The sequence below is a fragment of the Etheostoma spectabile genome, chromosome 21, assembly GCF_008692095.1.
Source record: "Etheostoma spectabile isolate EspeVRDwgs_2016 chromosome 21, UIUC_Espe_1.0, whole genome shotgun sequence".
Lineage (NCBI taxonomy): Eukaryota > Metazoa > Chordata > Actinopteri > Perciformes > Percidae > Etheostoma > Etheostoma spectabile.
The window spans coordinates 21751512-21769171 of NC_045753.1; the positions used below are offsets into that span (position 1 = coordinate 21751512).

Genomic DNA, 17660 nt, shown 5'->3' on the forward strand with positions numbered 1-17660 from the left:
GTAACACACAGGTTATACAAAACAACAGCCATACATCTAAAAATAAAATACAACATGCTGTGTGCAGTTCCCTTTTCTGGCATGAAAGCTTTGCAGCTTTGCAGTGGTGTCACAAACCATCAAACATGATTATTGTCTCTTCTATTGAGAGACTATATGCCTGCATTACAGAAACCATTTTAATGTGTCACAGTAATAAAAGCACAGGTGCAAACAATTTAATTCATTTCATTGAATTGCTTCAGTTTCAGGGTCCTGTATTGTGACCCATAACAGAGCAACGTTAATGTTATCAGTAACACCTGTGCTATTCCCACTATGATAAGTCAAAATGTCTGCTGTGAAAAAGGCCTATTGCAGACAATGTAGATATGCCATCACTATGCTGGGATGGTAAAAATGCTAATTTCTGTCTTGATTTATTACAGAACCCATTGAAGAAACTGCGGGGCCACTTTATCAAGCTTAAACATTTCAGTAGGTATACTTTTCACTTTGTCACAATATATGAATTTGAATTACAGACTTTTGTAAGTAATATGTGAATCTACTTTTGTGACTGTAATCATTGGCATGGCCTCCACAGCCTCATCTTCATCTGGAAACAGATGTGACAGAACCAAGGAGCAACTGGTTCAGAATCCGGATGGAGGAACCTCTGGACCATGAACTGTATACTCTGACTGCAGGGTATCTCTTCACCAGAATTGGACCATTTTAATTTATTAGACTGTTGAGAGAAGAGATGTGCCCAGATCTCACGCTCAGTGTTGGTTCGCACAGTGACCACAGGAGGGACTCTCACACCTCTGTATAGTAAAAACAATAGATATAGTGGTATCATTCTCAGATATTGTGCCTTTATATTCCACTTAAGTAATATTTTGGTCTGGACGACCTTTGTTGGTTTACAGATGTTTGATTCAAATACTTCCTTCAGAGAGATGGATGCTTTCCAAATTCTGTATTGTATTTTCCAGCAGGACTCCGATGAATGTAACACAGCTCCTGCTGCCTGCAGGCCTGCAGTTTGACCTTCCGCTATTCAGCGGGGTCAGACGGGTTTATCTACTTGTCATTTACCATGATACCCTCTTAAAGATAAATCACATGTGAACTGTTAGGCACATTAAGGCCATTTGAATGTAGCTACTTTAACAGTGAGTGAAATGTATTCTAGCCTCCGTCCCTGCCAGTATCTGTGTGTACCTGCTCTTTTAGTCGCCTGAGCAAGCTGTAGATGAACAGTCACTGTTACTGGGTCTCCTGAGATCAACACCGACCATTTATTGCAGGTTATTACAATAATGTCTGTTTTAATGTGTTTTTAATTATGTTTTAGGAGATGTTAGCTGGACTTTTCTTTCTGTCACAACCCCAGAACTCCCAAGTTATTGTCCCTGCACTTGTAGGGCAGGATGTTTGAAACACTAGACACAATATCCCAAACTGCTAACGTGTGGGAATGTCGCAAGGAATGTACTGTAGTAAAAGAAATGACACCTACAGCACTTTAGGTGGAGCTACACAATCACTATGCTTACTCAAACTCTGACCTGTCGAATCGTTTCAGATCTGAAGATATACGTCAGATCTACGTTTGTTATTTTGTAGCCAGCGAGAACCATGGTGGCCAGGGTTGTTGTTTTCCACCTTTTTATAGTTCAGGATGTTTTCTATCTTCAAAGCAACAGCACTATGTGGTTACTGATGTTTTTTGGAGACCGACTGTGTTTTTAGGTCATATTTTGGATAGATGTCTGCTTGTGGGTATACCGCTTGCCCTCTGGCAGCAAAATTAGGGAATTACTTAAAATACAGACACTTCCTTTTATTTTATTTTTTTTAGATCTGTATATTATTTATTTTGTTTTAAATATCTTGAAGCGTTGTTTTGGATCAACTGCAGTTGTCAAGCACATTTTTAAAGGGACTCCAGTGAGGGTTTTTGTTAAACTTCCACCAGGCCAGCTAACAATGATACTGAGCAATAACTAACATTTTCTTATTATTCCTCTTGCTTTCTATTTCTGATTGTATATACTGTACATGCACTGGCTTTACTTAATGCAATCTTATAAACTGCTCTTTGTACCAAATGTATTTTAATAAAACTGACAATTTCCAATTATATCGCAAGTTTTGTTAATATGCAAACTGCTCCATTTTCTGGTATGTACCATTTATCTTAAGCATGTCAATATGTACAGAAAGACAACATACATTCATTGTCATTTGGAAGAATATGGACAAAAAAAAAACACATTGTACTTTCCAAGTTTTTTAATTCAACTACTTTCATTTCAATAATTTGCTTATATTCTAAACTAAGTTCTAACAAAGAAGTAAAAATCGACGTTTCAGAGTGACAAAATAGTTATATAAATATGAATTGAGAGCAGACATTTTTGAGCACTGAAAATCCAATAAATCAGAACATGTGGTATATGCTTTATTACACAATAGCTAATCTAGCAGTTTTCTCCTGCTGAGTAAAATCTGAATGTACATAGATCCAACCAATATTTTCCTGGAAATATTTACAGAGAGAGCTCTGAGATTAACACAAGCCACAAATACCAGGCTGTGGCTGTGATCAATGACAGAGGAGTGAACATGTTAAGTGCCACAGGGAGATTAGATGGCGAACATTGTAAAAAATAAGTTGATAGTTTAAACTCAAATATGCATGTGTCGTTTACATGTAGGCTACCGTGGCATACAAATATGTTACAGTAAGATAATCTAAATCGTTACAATTAATACACATAGGATTTTATATCGTGTCAGAAAATGGCAAGTTGCCATGATTTGTCAAGGCTAGTGTCAGTATACTGAAACTGCTGCACTGCACTTGAAAACATGACAAAACAAATGAGATGTACTTTTTCATGCACTGGAACAATACTTTCAGCATATTGCTTAAATATTACAACCCGCAAACTAGCTGAGGTGAACTATTGAACAGTCGACTCTTTGCCTGCCGAAACCCAGACAGACGACAGGTCAGTTATAGACTTCCTGTCCTCCTTAGGCTACGAGTGTCACATCTACAAATACAACTCTGAAAACAAGAAACTGCAGAGAAACGACAATTTTCTGGAGAAAACAGCTTCTGCGAACTAAAAAGTAAAACCTTAAAATTGATGCTTCATCCATTCCATTTGAACTGATAACTATCTCTATCATGACAGTGTATTCTCTACAATTAAGCTGCATGAGGCATTACGTAGCAGTCGCTAGGTAGGCAGGGCTTTCCATGAGGTATTTCATACTTCGGACCAGCGCCAAACATACATGAAATGTAATGTATAAGGCATAAAGAAAATCTAATTTCAGACTATATTATAAAATCAAAGGCCATGTGTTCTTTAAAGATAGATTTCTGATAAGAAACTACTTAAAGAACAGCAGGCACATTAGTCGACTTGGCAAAAAAATAACCCAGAGAATTAATAATTGCACATTTCTTTCACAAAACGTAAAGTGGTTCATGAACAGGACAGTGAAAATAAAACTGGTTAGTCCTTATTAATCCATAAAGTCCTGGTGTGTTTGTAGTAATACTTGTGCTTGGAAGAATTTCTTTTAAAAATACAGTCACTATATGTGATTGTAATAAAAGCCTTTGTGAAGGAGGAAATCCATGGAGACAAAAAGGAACCACTTTCACTTCACTGTTGCAATACTTCTGTTACTGCTTTAAGACGTTTTAACGGTTGGCAGTTGAAGAGGTTCACAAATCAGAAGATATAATTTAAAAAAAATCTAATTATGCAATGGGCAACATAAAATCAACATTGCGGTTTACATTACATAACAAGTACAGTGAGAGAGGACTTTTGTTCACATTAAAATGCTACAATTGACATACATTTTAGGCACTGGCACTTTAACATAACTGATACTCCTCAAAGATTTTAAAATGGATGATAATTCAACAGCATACACTGCAGAGCTGGAGCTGCAGCTAACTGTTTAAGTGACTTTGACAGCCATTACATAAGCTAAATTATGAGTGTTGAAATGGCACAATTTGAAAAGAAAATGCTCAGATCAGAAACTGATTATCTACAATGTTCACATCAGGTATGTTCCTTTCGAAGGTTTATCCTGAGTGCTGCCAGTAATGCTCGGCTCATTCATTCCTGCCTGTTGTAACAGAACTATAAAAGTAAATACAAATCGATTGATGGCGTTCCTTAAAAGGCTACATTAGCTTTAGAAGACTTTCTTTTTTTTCTTTTTTTTTTTAACAACATTCATAAAAAGCTTTTCGACTAAAATATGCACATAAAATAACAGGAATAAATTATTAAATACATCCAATTTTAGAATACAATGTCACTTGACGTGGATATTATTAGCAGTACGACTATTAACTTGATAATAGGATTTCAGTAAATCACTTGGCCACTGACCTTTGGACACACCCAGAGGTATTGGACTCAACAGGCTTGCCCTATGTGAGATCCAAAAGGAAAGTGAGCAGTCCTTTGACGCTGACGGCAAAGCTGAAGAAAGGATTCAGAGATAAATATAGTTTGTATATTTTGTTTCCTAAGGAACTTACAGAGGCACTGGACACAATTAAACATAGCAAGTGAGGAGAAATAACTATTAGAACAGTAGTGTGTTAAAAACAAAACAAAAAAACATGTTATCAGTGTCAATGTTCTTAACATGGACCTGGGCTGCACTTCTCAGTTCACTTTGGTTGGTTGGTTTGTCATTGAGAAATGAGCTGCGACTATTATCATCATTCGCCCTGTATTGTGGGATCCTGTGTATTCACGGAAAACATTCAGGCCTTATTAAAAACCTGACCCATAAACCATTCAGAGACTTTTGAGTAATGTAACCATTTGTTGTGGAGGTAAGACAGGAAGTCAGTAATGAAATGTGTGGCACTTTCTGAAAAAAATAAATACTGTTTTACAATTATTGATAGAGGGATGAATAAACGAGGACCGGCTGTCCTCTTCTCTTATACGCTCTGGAATCTGACTTCAAAGGAAAGACCCCATGTCCAAGTCCATAAACGCATTAGCATCCATGCTAAAAGAGGAGTTGTAGGTCTGGGTGTTCTGGTGCATCTTCTGATGGTGCCGCAGGTTGGACTTGCTGGAAAAGCTCTTGTCGCACAGAAGGCAGGCAAAAGGCTTCTCTTTGGTGTGGATTCGTCGGTGGCATATGAGCTGTGTGGACACGCGGAACGCCTTCCCGCACTCAAGACATTGGTAGCGCTTGGGCTCTGTATGAATGCGCCGGTGGTTCTTGAGAGCCATAAGGTTGGTAAACTCCTTCTGGCAGACAGAGCAGAAGAAAGAGCCTGTCTTGTGGCTGTTCTTGTGGTTGAGGAGGGAGCCGGCATGGCGGTAAGTGCGCCCACAGTGCTCGCACACATGGCACTTCTCCTCTGTGCCAGCAGACTCGTTACTCTTCTGTGAATGGGTGAGGCTTCCTGGAATATGGGACAAAGGTAGAGGAACCTGCTTGTGCACCCCGTCCATCCCTAAAGTCTGATTTGTTCCTGAGTCCCAGCAGATGTTGCTGTCTACTGGTTCATCCACACCTTGTTGATAGGGGTCCTGAGCCCCGTGGTGCATGTCCTGGTGCTGCTGGTAGCTGGCTGTGTTGGGAAAGCTCTGCTGGCAGGGGCTGCAGACCACCGAGCGGTCCTTAGCGTGCACCTCCATGTGGCTCTGCAGGTGTGCGACCAGACAGAAGGTCTTGCCACACTCGGGGCAGCAGTGACGCCTCATCTGGGAGTGTATCTGTAGAGTGAGAGGGTCAGGAAATGTCTGGAGACACAAGGTACAGTGGTGGAGGTTTTCGGAGTGTGTCTTTTTATGGTTGAGCAGAGAGCCAGCGTGGCGGTAGGAGCGCCCACACAGGTCACACCTGCAGTAGGGATATGTTAATATTCAATACCTGATATTACGCCATAATTAAAATCATTTTCCAAAACAATAAACTCTTAACTATTACCAAAAAATATTATACTTTCAAAAAAAAAAAATAGCCTGACCAATACTGATCTGATAAAAATACTTTGAAATTACAATAACGGTTGGCTGAGATATTTTTTGTTGTAAATATATTTAATTGACTTTCATAAAATACAAAACATGAAATATATTTGACTTCAATTCACCTCATCATGCCCTAACTACAAAGAAGTTTCAAATATGTTGACAAATTGAAATCCCAATTCCCAAACCTACCACCCACCCAGAGGATTACAGCTCATACAATACATGCAGGTGAAGAGGGAAAAACAACATAACAAGATATCTTTGAGCCAATGAGAAAAGGACAGAGGAGCGTGTTGCTTTCATTTTGAAACATTTGCAGGGAGTGTAGTGAAATCTATAACCACATAAGCTTTATTTGGTAAGAGAGCATGGCATTTCTTCAATGTTAAACCAAAGAGCGCACAGACTGGGTCAAGGTAAAATTGGCTTTCGATTATCTCATTAAAAGCTTTAAAAATACGTATCCACAGAACATGAGCATTACATTTTCTGGCTGGCCTCTACATTGAGGGCATAATGTCCACGCTCAAATTGGTGTTTTGTTCCTCTTGCACGGTTGGAATAGTCAGGTTTTTAAAAGGTGTGTGGGGGGGGCCGAGGTTATTGCTGCATTCTGCTTTATTTATGTTATCACAAACTATAAGCATTTTTTCTGTATGTGACTGAATCCTTGTGATTGATGGGGTGGAAGCTGCTTGACAAGCTTACAGAACCAAAAATCTGTTAGCCATATCTCCAAATTCACAGACATTGTCTCTGGATTTCAAGATAAGTGTTTCTTTATCATTAACAATAACACATTAGAAAAACAAATATTGTTGATAAGGATTCTTTCACTTTGTTAAAATTGATTATACCTAAGATGTGTACTGTGTGGGACATTTTACAGTTGAAAAATAAACTTGTCAGTAAATGTTTCTTTTCCATCTTCTTTTCTTTAACATTTTCTATCCTAATCTATCAGTATGGTCAGGACAGCTTTGTTAAACAATTAAAAAAAAAAAAAAAAAAACACCCCCATAATGACTAATAGACAAAACAAAATGTACATACTCAGTTCAAAATCAGACAGTAACTCACATGAAGCACTTGTCTCCCCTCTCTGACTGCTGGACTCCAGCTCTCGGGGAGTTCTCCTGACCTTTGCGGCAGCGGTGCCTCTTTAGGCCAGACCTGCCCTGGAAGCTCTTGCCACATGCAGGACAGCGGAAGTGACTCGCCACCCGGTTGTGGATCCTCTGGTGGTTGTGCAGGATACTGGCGAGGCGGAAGGCCTTTCCACACGTGAGACATGCATACTTTTTCTTCTGTGTATGGATACGTGTGTGATTGCGTAAAGCCATGGGGTTAGTGAAGGGCTTAGAGCAGAAGGTGCAACTGAAGTGTCCTGTCTTGTGGGTGTTTTTGTGGTTCAGGAGTGAGCCTGCATGACGGTAACTGCGATTACATATGTTGCATGTAAAAGGCCGCTCCACTTTATTTGGAGACATGTTTCTTTGTGCATCACTGCTGCCTGACTGTCCATCACAGGTGTGGGCTGTCAGTTGGTCAATAGAGAGAAAGGTCTGCTTACAATCCTTACACCTTAACGCTCTAGATTTTATACCCCTCCTGCCTGCGGCCCCATCCTTTCTGAGGCCTGCACAAACATGGGCTAATAGCTGTTTCTTTGCCCTAAAGCCTTTTCCACAGTTTTGGCAGGAGTGCTTTTTATATGCAAAGTGGGTGCGCAAGTGGTTCTTCATTGCTAGTTGATTGGAGTAAGTGTTGTTACAAACTGAACAGTAATATTCACCTGTTTTATGGGAGTTCCTGTGGTTGACCAGACTTCCTGCGTGGCGGTATGTACGGCCACACTGGTCACAGGCAAAAGGCCGTTGATCACCTACATCCTCTGATTTGACTGAAGTCTCACACTTTGTTTGTTCTCTCTTCCTTCCAGGCAGCTGCTTGCAGCGCCGAGATGAAGTAAAAGCCTGATTGGCATTTGAAGTTAAGGACTGCACTTCTCCGTCTGACCTGGGCCCATTCATCTGCATGAGGGCCTGGATCTGGTTGTTGAGGTCCTGGATTTTAGCTTTGTTCTCTTTGTGCCTTTTCAGGTGATTCAGTAACTGCTTTTGAATTTTGAAGGCTTTTCCACACTCGTTGCAAGTATGCCTGGAGAAGAAGATAAGGCATATGGTTAATTCTGTTTTTACAAAACAGGGAGCAATGATGACAAAACAATTGCAACATCAACAAAATTTTTTTACAGGCGACTCTTTGCTTTTTTTGTTTAACAATTATTCATAATTTCCAACATGCATTCAGTTTAAAACATGAGTATGATAACTGTTATTTAAGAGTTTTAAATGTATTAACGATGTGTATTCTAGCTAGAACTAACCTCTTAATATCGAAGTGGGACCTCTGGTGGTTTTTAAGGGCCAACAGGTTGTAAAAGCGCTTCTGGCAGACGAGGCATCTGAATACACCTGTTTTGTGGGACTTTTTGTGGTTAAGTAGGGAGCCTGCGTGTCTGTACGAACGCCCACACTGATCGCATTTGTACTGACGATCTTCGGCATCATCCGTTTCTTTGACGTAACTCATGTCTTCATGCTGGGCAACATCATTTACATTAATTTCCTCTTTACCACGTGTGGACTCATCTGTCCGCTCAGCTGTGCAACCATGGTTTTCAAGATGATGGTAGCTGGTGCAGAAGATGCCACAGCTGCCACAGATGATACTCTGTGCTTCCTCCTTGCCTCCGGGCACATCACTGTTGCTCATATATAAATGAGTATCATTATCTACCTGGTCCTTGTTGTGTAGAAGCTGATGAGTTATCAGGTCCTGCCTATTGGCAAAACTTTCCCCACATGTGCTGCAGATCATCATTTCTCCGGGTTCATCATCTTTCACTTCTTCATGGGAGGACATGGAGGAAGGCCCTGAGCTTGCAGGAGTACCGTGAGACTGTGTGTGGCCTCTGAGATGGCTCCTGAGAGCCCTCATGCTGGTGTAGCTGTTTCCACATATAGAGCACTGATAAAGATCTCCATCATCATCATCCTCCTCCTCATCCTCTTCATTTACACCTTCTCTGCCACCATTCAGCTGATCACTGTTCATATCGTCATGGAAGTTCTGTTCAAAGTAACTTTGGCTTTCACTCAGACCATGGAACTCAACATTACTTCCTGGATTTCCAATGGCACAGTGATCACTACTGTCCTGGAAATGTATATTGCTGCCATAGTCCCTGCTAGTAGTGTCATGTTGCTGCTGTAGCAGCGGGCAACTGTGAGACTTAATCCCTGCAATATCTCCAAATGTTTCACCACAGTCTGCACACATGTGCCTCTGCATCAGATGTTCGTTGTGAGGTAGATGCACAGTCATATCCTGGGAAAAGTCCTGATTAAAATGCTCATGGTACAAATCTCCATTGTTGTGGTCAACTCCATTCTCCTGATCAATACCAAGCACAGGGAGAATGTGATCATCCTCCTCCTCCTCCTCCTCCTCCTCTTCTTCTTCTTCCTCCTCCTCCTCTTGAGAGGAGAAGCAGCCCTGCTGGTTATCCAGAGTCAAAGGCTCTGAGGAGAGCCAGTCTCCCTCATTGTTGAGGTCAAAAGATGACTGAGCTTTGTGGAGACGAAGATGACTTTTGAGGGCGGCCAGGTGAGGATAGCTCTTTCTGCAGATGGAACATTGGTAAATCCCAACCTGATGTGACCTTTTGTGGTTGATGAGGCTCCCAGAGTGCCGGTAGCTTTTACCACATATATGACACTTGAAAGGACGCTCGTCGGAATCTACAGTTGAAGTCTCTTCCATTTCAGTTGCACTGTCAGTGTTTTGAGTGTGCTTCAGGGCAGGATTGAGAATGCTTGTGTCTATGATTGGGGGTTCTCCCTGAGTGCTATTGGAAGGTGGTGTTTGATTGTTGGAGCAGTCAGAGTACACCTGACCGTTATTTCTAATTTGCTCCTGAGGCTGGTCAAAGCCTAAATCATTATCTATTGAGGATACTGAGGGAACATTATTTATAGGAGATGCATAAAAATTTGACTCAGGCGAAGCAATGCTGTTGTCATATGATATATTATGGTTTTCTGACGAGGTATCTTGAAGGCCAAACGACAGAGATGAAGAGTTATGCATTTGGATGTGTTCCTGGAACTCTTTATCATTAGGGAATAGTACCTGACACAAATGGCAAAAAGTCACTGGAGTATCCTGGCTCTGAGGTGAAAACTGTTCCGGTGATTCACCAGTGTGTGACCCACCCATTGAATCTGGGTCTGTCACACTTCTTGTTTTGTGAGATCTCTGGTGGCTGTAGAGTGCCGCCATGTTATTAAACAGTTTAAAACACACTGTGCACTCAAACTTTCCCACCTGGTGAGTCTTTTTATGATTGGTCAGGCTTCGAAGGTGTATATATGATTTGTCACACAAATCACATCTGAAAGGTCGATTTGCTGCATCCTCAGAAGTCTCAGATTCTGTGTTATAAACAACCTCTGTCTTGTCCTCAGCTGGGCTATTTTCTGTAGAAGTCCCAACACTGGCAGACTGCTCATTGAGATGATGTGGGTGATTATTTTCAATTTGATGTGTGGAATATTCCATGTCTACCTTTCTAAACGACTGCTCCTTTACTCGCCTGGCTAGATGAACTTTCTCATGTGTAGTCAGCTGTGTTGCCAGACGAAAACCTTTCCCACATTCGGCACAGGAGTACTTTTTCTGTGAAGTGTGGCTCCGGAGATGACTCTTCAGGGCCAAAGCATTTGAGTTTTTTTTACCACAGATGTTACATTGAAAGGTACCTACTTCGTGAGTCTTTTTGTGGTTAGCTAAGCTACCTGCATGTCTATAACCACGCCCACATTCATCACATTTAAATTTGCGTTCTTCCTCTTGTTCAAGATGAGCATCCATGTGCTTGAGCAGACTGGGCATATTGGGACATACAATGCCACATTGTTTGCAAGGGAAAACTTTTTTCCTGCCAGTGTTTTGCACTGCCATTACAAAACAGCGATTGAATGAAGTGCACCAGACACAAAGTCTATGAATATGCAAGAGAGAAATGCATTAGATGCCTGGTATTGTCCGTATTCAAGGAAGACTGTTATTTACAATATGGTCCAAGGAGTGTCCAGGGAGGTAAAACGGTAGAAGATGTTGAGAACCAGTTCCACACACTTAGGAGAGTGACTTGAATTTAGGAGAAGCGGCCAAATAGCTGCAAAAGACAAAACATATGCCAGTTAGCACTGTGGTGAATACATTAGCAATGTACGTAACAGTATTCAGATTTATGCAATAAGTTGTGTAGATGTTATGGGAAGCTACAAATAACCTATTACTCATTATTCCTAAAGATATTAATTTATTCTTCAAACAATCGTTCAACATTACAAATTGACAACTTAGCTAACTGGTCTCACAATTGATATGCCTTAAGGTATGTTCCCCGAATGAAATATGTAAAAGTTAATACATCTTTAGAAAGAACCACCACGATGTGGTAGTTTAAATGTGTCAGTGGCAGCAGGTAACCAGCATCATGGGCAAACTTAAGTTAAATGCAGTTAGCTAAAAACTGTATCCTGCCTGATAGCTAGCTAGCCACATCTCTGCACCAGCAGGCTAACTGCCTTAGCTAACATTATGTCAATAAAACCGGGAAACGCCTCTCAACATATTTACTGCTAGTGAAAACACCCATTTTCTCCGACATCATAAACAAAATAACAGAAACAACAAACTCGTCCCGGTTATAAGAAAGAGCGGGCAGATTACTACGGTCACATTTGTATAACGGAACATTGGGCATACATTAGCTAGAGCAATCCCAGCTAGCATCTTCATGGCTAACGTTAGCTAGCTAAACAAACATTGCACCAAAAAGCCAAGAAGTCGTTTTGAATGCGGAATCACAGCGTAAGCAAATACGGCGAATTGAATACCTGTTGCAGTACTGGTTCAATTCCCTCCTCCAAAGATATATTTTCATTCATTCTTTAAAAAAAGGTTATTATTGTGTAAAGGGCAACCCCCTTTTTCCATTTGTCTTTTTTTTCTTCTTCCATCCCCATTTCCACATTGCGCTTGTTGCTAGGAAACAGGAAATGTGCAGCAGAGAAATGCTTCCCTCTCGGAAGTATAGCTAGCTAGGCTAAAGCATATACGTCGCGTTAATACAAACGTTAAAGTAACCACATAGAAAGCATTACACTAAAAAACCCATCAATAACTTAATTGTTCATCTCACTATTTTGCTGCTGGTTTTTGTAAAACACCTAGCTAACGTTAATGTTAAAGTACATTAGCTAAAGTTAGCTAGCTAGCTCTGCCGTTGACTTCTGAGTAATATACACAATCTTCGCTTTAGTTTGGCACGTCTCCTTAATGACAGACAACCTGCTACCTTTATTAGAACTACCATGTTTAACCATGGGATTCTAGCTAATATATTTATTAGGTGTTTTCTATTGATATTTACTCCTTACACGCATTAAAACGTTGCACACTTGGCTTGCCGAGAGCTTTCGTCATCATGGTCCTAGAGCCGTCCCCCACCCTGCAGACAGTAAACAGCAATCACCGTCTCACAGTAAATGCAGTCGTGTTCCGAGGCGCCAGTTATTACTACAGGTAAGCATCCGTTGTTTCTCTAATGCACACACGATGCAAAGAGAGCTAATTTGAGCTAAATCCATCCCGCATAACCACGGTCATGATGGTGACGACACTGTCGAGTGAATTGGTGCAGCCGGACACCGGTCCTAGAGCCAGCCATTTTGAGTTTGTTAAAGTGTTTAGCGAGAAAGCTAGCGAAAATCAATACGTACATACCGTTTCTGTTTTGTTAACGCCTTCGTACTGACTCGAGATCTTTGATCCTTGATTCCGGTCGGGTACATGCCAGTCACACTGATTTCTGTCATTGCATCGCCAACTTCCTCTGGCATCAAAGCGGTTAGCTTATTGTCCCTGAGGTCCTAATGCCAGCCATTTTGTGATTTAATGCACACCCACATATAGCTACATGTATTGTTATAACGTTAAACTGATTCTTTTTTACTGGTACACTGTCACTGACGATCTGCTGTCCTAATTCATATATGTCATAGACTTTAGGCTGATGTCTGAGGAACAATCTTTTAGTCTCATATATTATATTTTGTTTATTTACATAGTATTACAAATATTATTTTTTAATATAATCTATTTACAGATATAAAAATGGCCTCTCCTCAGCCTGGCAGCCCACCTCTTGCAGAGCAGTACACCCCTCCTGCACAGGACAAAGGAAGACAACAAGAGGAAGAGCTGGTGATGGATCAGCCTGCAAAAAAACGTGGCAGAGGCAGACCTCCAAAAGCCAAAGCTTCCTTCAAATGCTCTGCATGCACAGAGGCTTTCAGGAGTCTGTCAGCTCTGCAGAGTCACAAGCTTTCAGCACATGCAAAGGACCGTCAGCAACAGCACTCATGTTCTCAGTGTACTAAAATATTCTCGAGCAAGGCTCAACTCTCAAAGCATGAGCGCACTCACTCAGCCCAGCGTCCCTTTCAGTGTCCCGACTGTCACAAGGCTTACAAGACACCCACAGAGCTACGCAACCATAGCCGCTCTCACACTGGGGAAAAACCATTTGTATGCACAGAGTGTGGTAAGGCCTTTATGCAAGCTATATGCCTGAGGATCCATATGACACAGCACAGTGGAGAGCGTCCTTACTCTTGCCGTCAGTGCTCTAAGAGCTACCCCACTCTGTCTAAACTGAAGGTGCACTTGCGCTCTCACACGGGAGAAAAGCCATACTTCTGTGCTGAATGTGGAAAGAGTTTTGCAGATCCCTCTGTGTTCCGAAAACACAGAAGGAACCATCAAGGCCATCGGCCGTACGCTTGTGATGAATGTGGGAAAACTTACACAGAGCTGAAGGACCTGAAAAACCATGAGCGCTCCCACACTGGAGAAAAGCCATACCTGTGCTCAGACTGTGGCAAAGCCTTCTCCCGCTCCTCCTCCCTGGCCTGCCATCAGCGCATTCACTCCCAGAACAAACCCTATCAGTGCGAGCAGTGTGGTAAAGGCTTCACCCAACTCTCCTCCTACCAGTCTCATCTTCGCACTCACTCTGGCGAGAAGCCTTTCCTCTGCCCACAGTGTGGCAAGATGTTTTCTGACCCCTCCAGTTTCCGGCGCCACCAGCGAGCGCACTTGGGTTTCAAGCCTTATCCCTGTGATAAGTGTTCCAAGAGGTTCCGTCAGCCAGCTGATCTGGCCGTGCATGAGCGTGTTCACTCTGGAGAGCGGCCTTACAAATGCCAGAGTTGTGACAAGGCCTTTGTAGCATCCTGGGATCTGCGGCGCCACATGCTTGTCCACACAGGTCTTAGGCCCTTTTCTTGTACTGAGTGTGACAAGTCATTTGCTGAGCGCTCCAGCCTCAACAAGCACCGACGTGTGCACTCTGGAGAAAGGCCTTTCAAATGTGAGGAGTGTTTGAAGTCTTTTGTGGTGTCCTCAAGCCTTCGCAAACATGAGAGAACTCACCTTGCTGAGCAGTCTGAGCAGCAGCAGCAACAACAACAACAACAACAACAACAACCAGAGACAGAGGCCGGGTCAGCCTCAGGCTTTACTGCCCACACAACTCTTCCGCAGTTCTCCTGTACTCACTGTGATGCTACATTTGGAAGCTGGGAAGAAGTTCAAACACATGAAAATCTTCACTCCATTGACTCCACTCCTCTGACTGTTACCAAAATCGTATCCATGGGCTCACATGTCTGTGAAACCTGCCAGGCAGAGTTTGCACAGCTGGCAGACTTGCAGGAGCATGAGAAGCAGCATCCCAAGCCGAGACCTCATGCTTGCAACAGTTGCGGCAAAGGCTTCCTCAACAAATCCGGACTGCGTAAACACCAGAAGATTCACTCCACCAGCAAACCTCACAGCTGCCCTCACTGTGGCAAAGCTTTCCTGTTTGCTGCCTACCTTCGCAAGCACTTAAGGACTCATGCGGACGCTGTCCCGACCGCCACGCAACTCAGTGATATGAACATTATTCATACTGACCCACTTCCCTCTCCTCCACCCCCCAGTGAGGTTTCCTCCTCCTCTGTTGAACCCAGCGCCATATCCCTAACAGTTCCAGTGACTGTACCTGTGACTGCTTTTCAGACTCTGCCAGAGTACTTAATCAAAGAAGAGGGAATTTGAGCTTATTCTATTTTACTTTTTTTGAGTTTTTATTCCACAAATATTTAGCTAGTGGCCTTAAATCTATTTAGTTGATGGGTCTAATAAAGTGTTTTCCAAGAAACGTTTTTTAGAAAGCTCAAAATAGTCTCCTTCATGTAAATTATCAGCGCTTTGTCACTGTTTTGCATTGCCATTGTATTTCACAGATGTAATGTATGATGTTTTTATTTTAAAATATAAACTGTAATATAAGTAGCCTACTATGAAATTCTTATCTGCTGTAATCTCTGTTGTAATCTTCATACAAATGTGGTGTTGCAAACATGTATGCTGATCACTTAAGATGTTGTAATTTCAGGTATGTATTTTATAATGCTTTTTAAATTGCAGACTGTCTTAAAATCTTTGAATTTACAACAATTTGTACCTGTTTAACTGTGTATTTATCAGTATCATCTAATATCATAACATTGTCGAGTAAAAAGGAAAGAAAGTCAATGGCATTCCAAAATGATCAATCAGATGAACAACATTTTATACCAATAAAAAAAAACGTGTAATGTGTAAAAAGTAGTAACGTGTTGGTCTTTTTAATGTCCATGTATAGTATATCCTGGGCACGAGAATCTTAAATGTTAAAGAGGGAGATGTTTACGATTTGCAGCTCTTACTGCTACCCACTTTATTCCCATTAATGACACCTAATTTACCTAGACATACATTAAGGACCATTTTAACCCATATGTACAAATAGCTGTATATAGTTGCTGTGACATTTCTGAATGCTTAAATTAACAGTTTTCATGCACAATGATTCCTCTTTCCACCTTTACCAAACTGGAGGCTGACTTCACCTGCAATGGCACCAGGGACAGCATCTGTTCCAGAGCCCGTTCTAATAGACACTTCCAGAAACCTATGATGGAGGTCTGGAACTATAACATACTGTATGTATGCTGGTATTCCTTTCATGGAGCTGTTGCCTCCCACCTGCGCTGCCTGACCCAGGAGACAAGCTCTTAGGGGAAGACTGATGTGGAGCAGCAGGCTCAGGTTATGTCAACAGACTCTGGGAGCAAGACGGTCATAGAGACAGAGGCAAAGGAGGATTTTACCTATTCAGAATCAGTCGGCACATTCTGGTTGAAGCCTGGTTTGTATAAACAACAAATGAAAGTTCATATAAATGCACGACAGACGTCAGTTCAGAGTTATGTTTGTGTTGTGATGACTGGCCCACAGTAACTGCTTTGGCATCCAACTCTGATGATTATTGTTTGTTCAGGCTTATTTTGTATGTACTCCATTACTCACTACCTTTGCAACTATTAAACAATTACATTTATATATATTTTTTTTTCTGATTTAGAATATATGAATATTGCATATTCACTGTGTATCTCAACAACAATCAGTGCATATTTTGAAAGCAAACAATAATGCTTAGCTGCTGTTGTGTGATTACATTTTCTGTAGCATTGTTAAGTCTGGCACAAACAAGTTGCATATATTAAAACACAATTACATAATCAGAACCACACTCACCTAAAGGATTATTAGGAACACCTGTTATATTTCTCATCAATGCAATTATCTATTCAACCAATCACATGGCAGTTGCTTCAATGCATTTAGGGGTTTGGTCCTGGTCAACCCAAACCCCTGAACTCCAAACTGAATGTCAGAATGGGAAAGAAAGGTGATTTAAGCAATTTTGAGCGTGGCATGGTTGTTGGTGCCAGACAGGCTGGTCTGAGTATTTCAAAATCTGCTCAGTTACTGGGATTTTCGCGCACAACTATTTCTAGGGTTTACAAAGAATGGTGTGAAAAGAGAAAAACATCCAGTATGCAGCAGTCCTGTGGGCGAAAATGCCTTGTTGATGCTAGAGGTCAGAGAAGAATGGGCCGACTGATTCAAGCTGGAAGAAGAGCAACTTGGACTGAAATAACCACTCGTTACAACCGAGGTATGCAGCAAAGCATTTTTGAAGCCACAACACGCACAAAGTTGAGGCGAATGGGCTACAACAGAAAAAGACCCCACTGGGTGCCACTCATCTCCACTACAAATAGGAAAAAGAGGCTACAATTTGCAAGAGCTCACCAAAATTGGACAGTTGAAGACTGGAAAAATGTGGCCTGGTCTGATGAGTCTCGATTTCTGTTGAGACATTCAGAAGGTAGAGTCAGAATTTGGCGTAAACAGAATGAGACCATGGATCCATCATGCCTTGTTCCCACTGTGCAGGCTGGTGGTGGTGTTGTTATGGTGTGGGGGATGTTTTCTTGGCACACTTTAGGCACCTTAGTGCCAATTGGGCATCGTTTGATTGCCACGGCCTACCTGAGCATTGTTTCTAACCATGTCCATCCCTTTATGGCCACCATGTACCCATCC

At 41.6% G+C, this 17660-nt stretch overlaps 3 protein-coding genes across 8 annotated transcripts in view; 2 read left to right on the forward strand and 1 right to left on the reverse strand.

Annotated features, from left to right (window-relative positions):
- The window catches only part of si:rp71-1c10.7 (tumor necrosis factor receptor superfamily member 12A), a 13921-nt gene extending 11788 nt beyond the window's left edge, over positions 1 to 2133 (forward strand). The window contains exons 4-5 of the mRNA XM_032501794.1: positions 429 to 477; positions 587 to 2133. Of these exons, the coding sequence (XP_032357685.1) occupies positions 429 to 469 (41 nt within the window). The 3' untranslated portion in view covers positions 470 to 477; positions 587 to 2133. The remainder of the gene's footprint in view (positions 1 to 428; positions 478 to 586) is intronic.
- Positions 2134 to 2444: 311 nt separating this feature from the next.
- On the reverse strand, positions 2445 to 13041 carry znf646 (zinc finger protein 646). Of its 5 annotated transcripts, XM_032501978.1 has the most exons (5): positions 12011 to 12225; positions 8428 to 11283; positions 7834 to 8198; positions 7119 to 7575; positions 2445 to 5904 (listed from the first exon to the last, which is right to left on the reverse strand). In XM_032501978.1, exons 2-5 carry the CDS (start codon positions 11064 to 11066, stop codon positions 5010 to 5012), a joined length of 4356 nt encoding a protein of 1451 aa, XP_032357869.1. In that variant the 5' UTR covers positions 11067 to 11283; positions 12011 to 12225; the 3' UTR covers positions 2445 to 5009. The 5 variants fall into 5 exon arrangements, with proteins under 5 accessions (XP_032357869.1, XP_032357868.1, XP_032357867.1 ...); XM_032501977.1 differs by lacking the exon at positions 12011 to 12225 and adding an exon at positions 12900 to 13041 and having other exon boundaries at positions 7119 to 8198; XM_032501976.1 differs by lacking the exon at positions 12011 to 12225 and adding an exon at positions 12554 to 12803 and having other exon boundaries at positions 7119 to 8198.
- znf668 (zinc finger protein 668) lies at positions 12448 to 15823 on the forward strand. 2 transcript variants are annotated; one of them, XM_032501982.1, is made up of 2 exons: positions 12448 to 12698; positions 13282 to 15823. In XM_032501982.1, the coding sequence occupies exons 1-2, from the start codon at positions 12662 to 12664 to the stop codon at positions 15276 to 15278; spliced, it is 2034 nt and encodes a 677-aa protein (XP_032357873.1). In that variant the 5' UTR covers positions 12448 to 12661; the 3' UTR covers positions 15279 to 15823. The 2 variants fall into 2 exon arrangements, with proteins under 2 accessions (XP_032357873.1, XP_032357872.1); XM_032501981.1 differs by having other exon boundaries at positions 12601 to 12694; positions 13270 to 15823.
- The last annotated feature ends 1837 nt before the right edge of the window (positions 15824 to 17660 follow it).

What these genes read in the sequence shown, in the direction of transcription:
- znf646 (XM_032501977.1), bottom strand. Translation starts at nt 11,066, where the DNA reads ATGGCAGTGCAAAACACTGGCAGGAAAAAAGTTTTCCCTTGCAAACAA. An exon ending in TCCCACTTCGATATTAAGAG is followed by an intron (nt 8,199 to 8,427) that starts GTTAGTTCTAGC and finishes CTTCTTCTCCAG; the next exon opens with GCATACTTGCAACGAGTGTG. An exon ending in AGGGGAGACAAGTGCTTCAT is followed by an intron (nt 5,905 to 7,118) that starts GTGAGTTACTGT and finishes TCCCTACTGCAG; the next exon opens with GTGTGACCTGTGTGGGCGCT.
- znf668 (XM_032501981.1), top strand. Translation starts at nt 12,601, where the DNA reads ATGGTCCTAGAGCCGTCCCCCACCCTGCAGACAGTAAACAGCAATCAC. An exon ending in CCGAGGCGCCAGTTATTACT is followed by an intron (nt 12,695 to 13,269) that starts ACAGGTAAGCAT and finishes TTTTTTAATATA; the next exon opens with ATCTATTTACAGATATAAAA.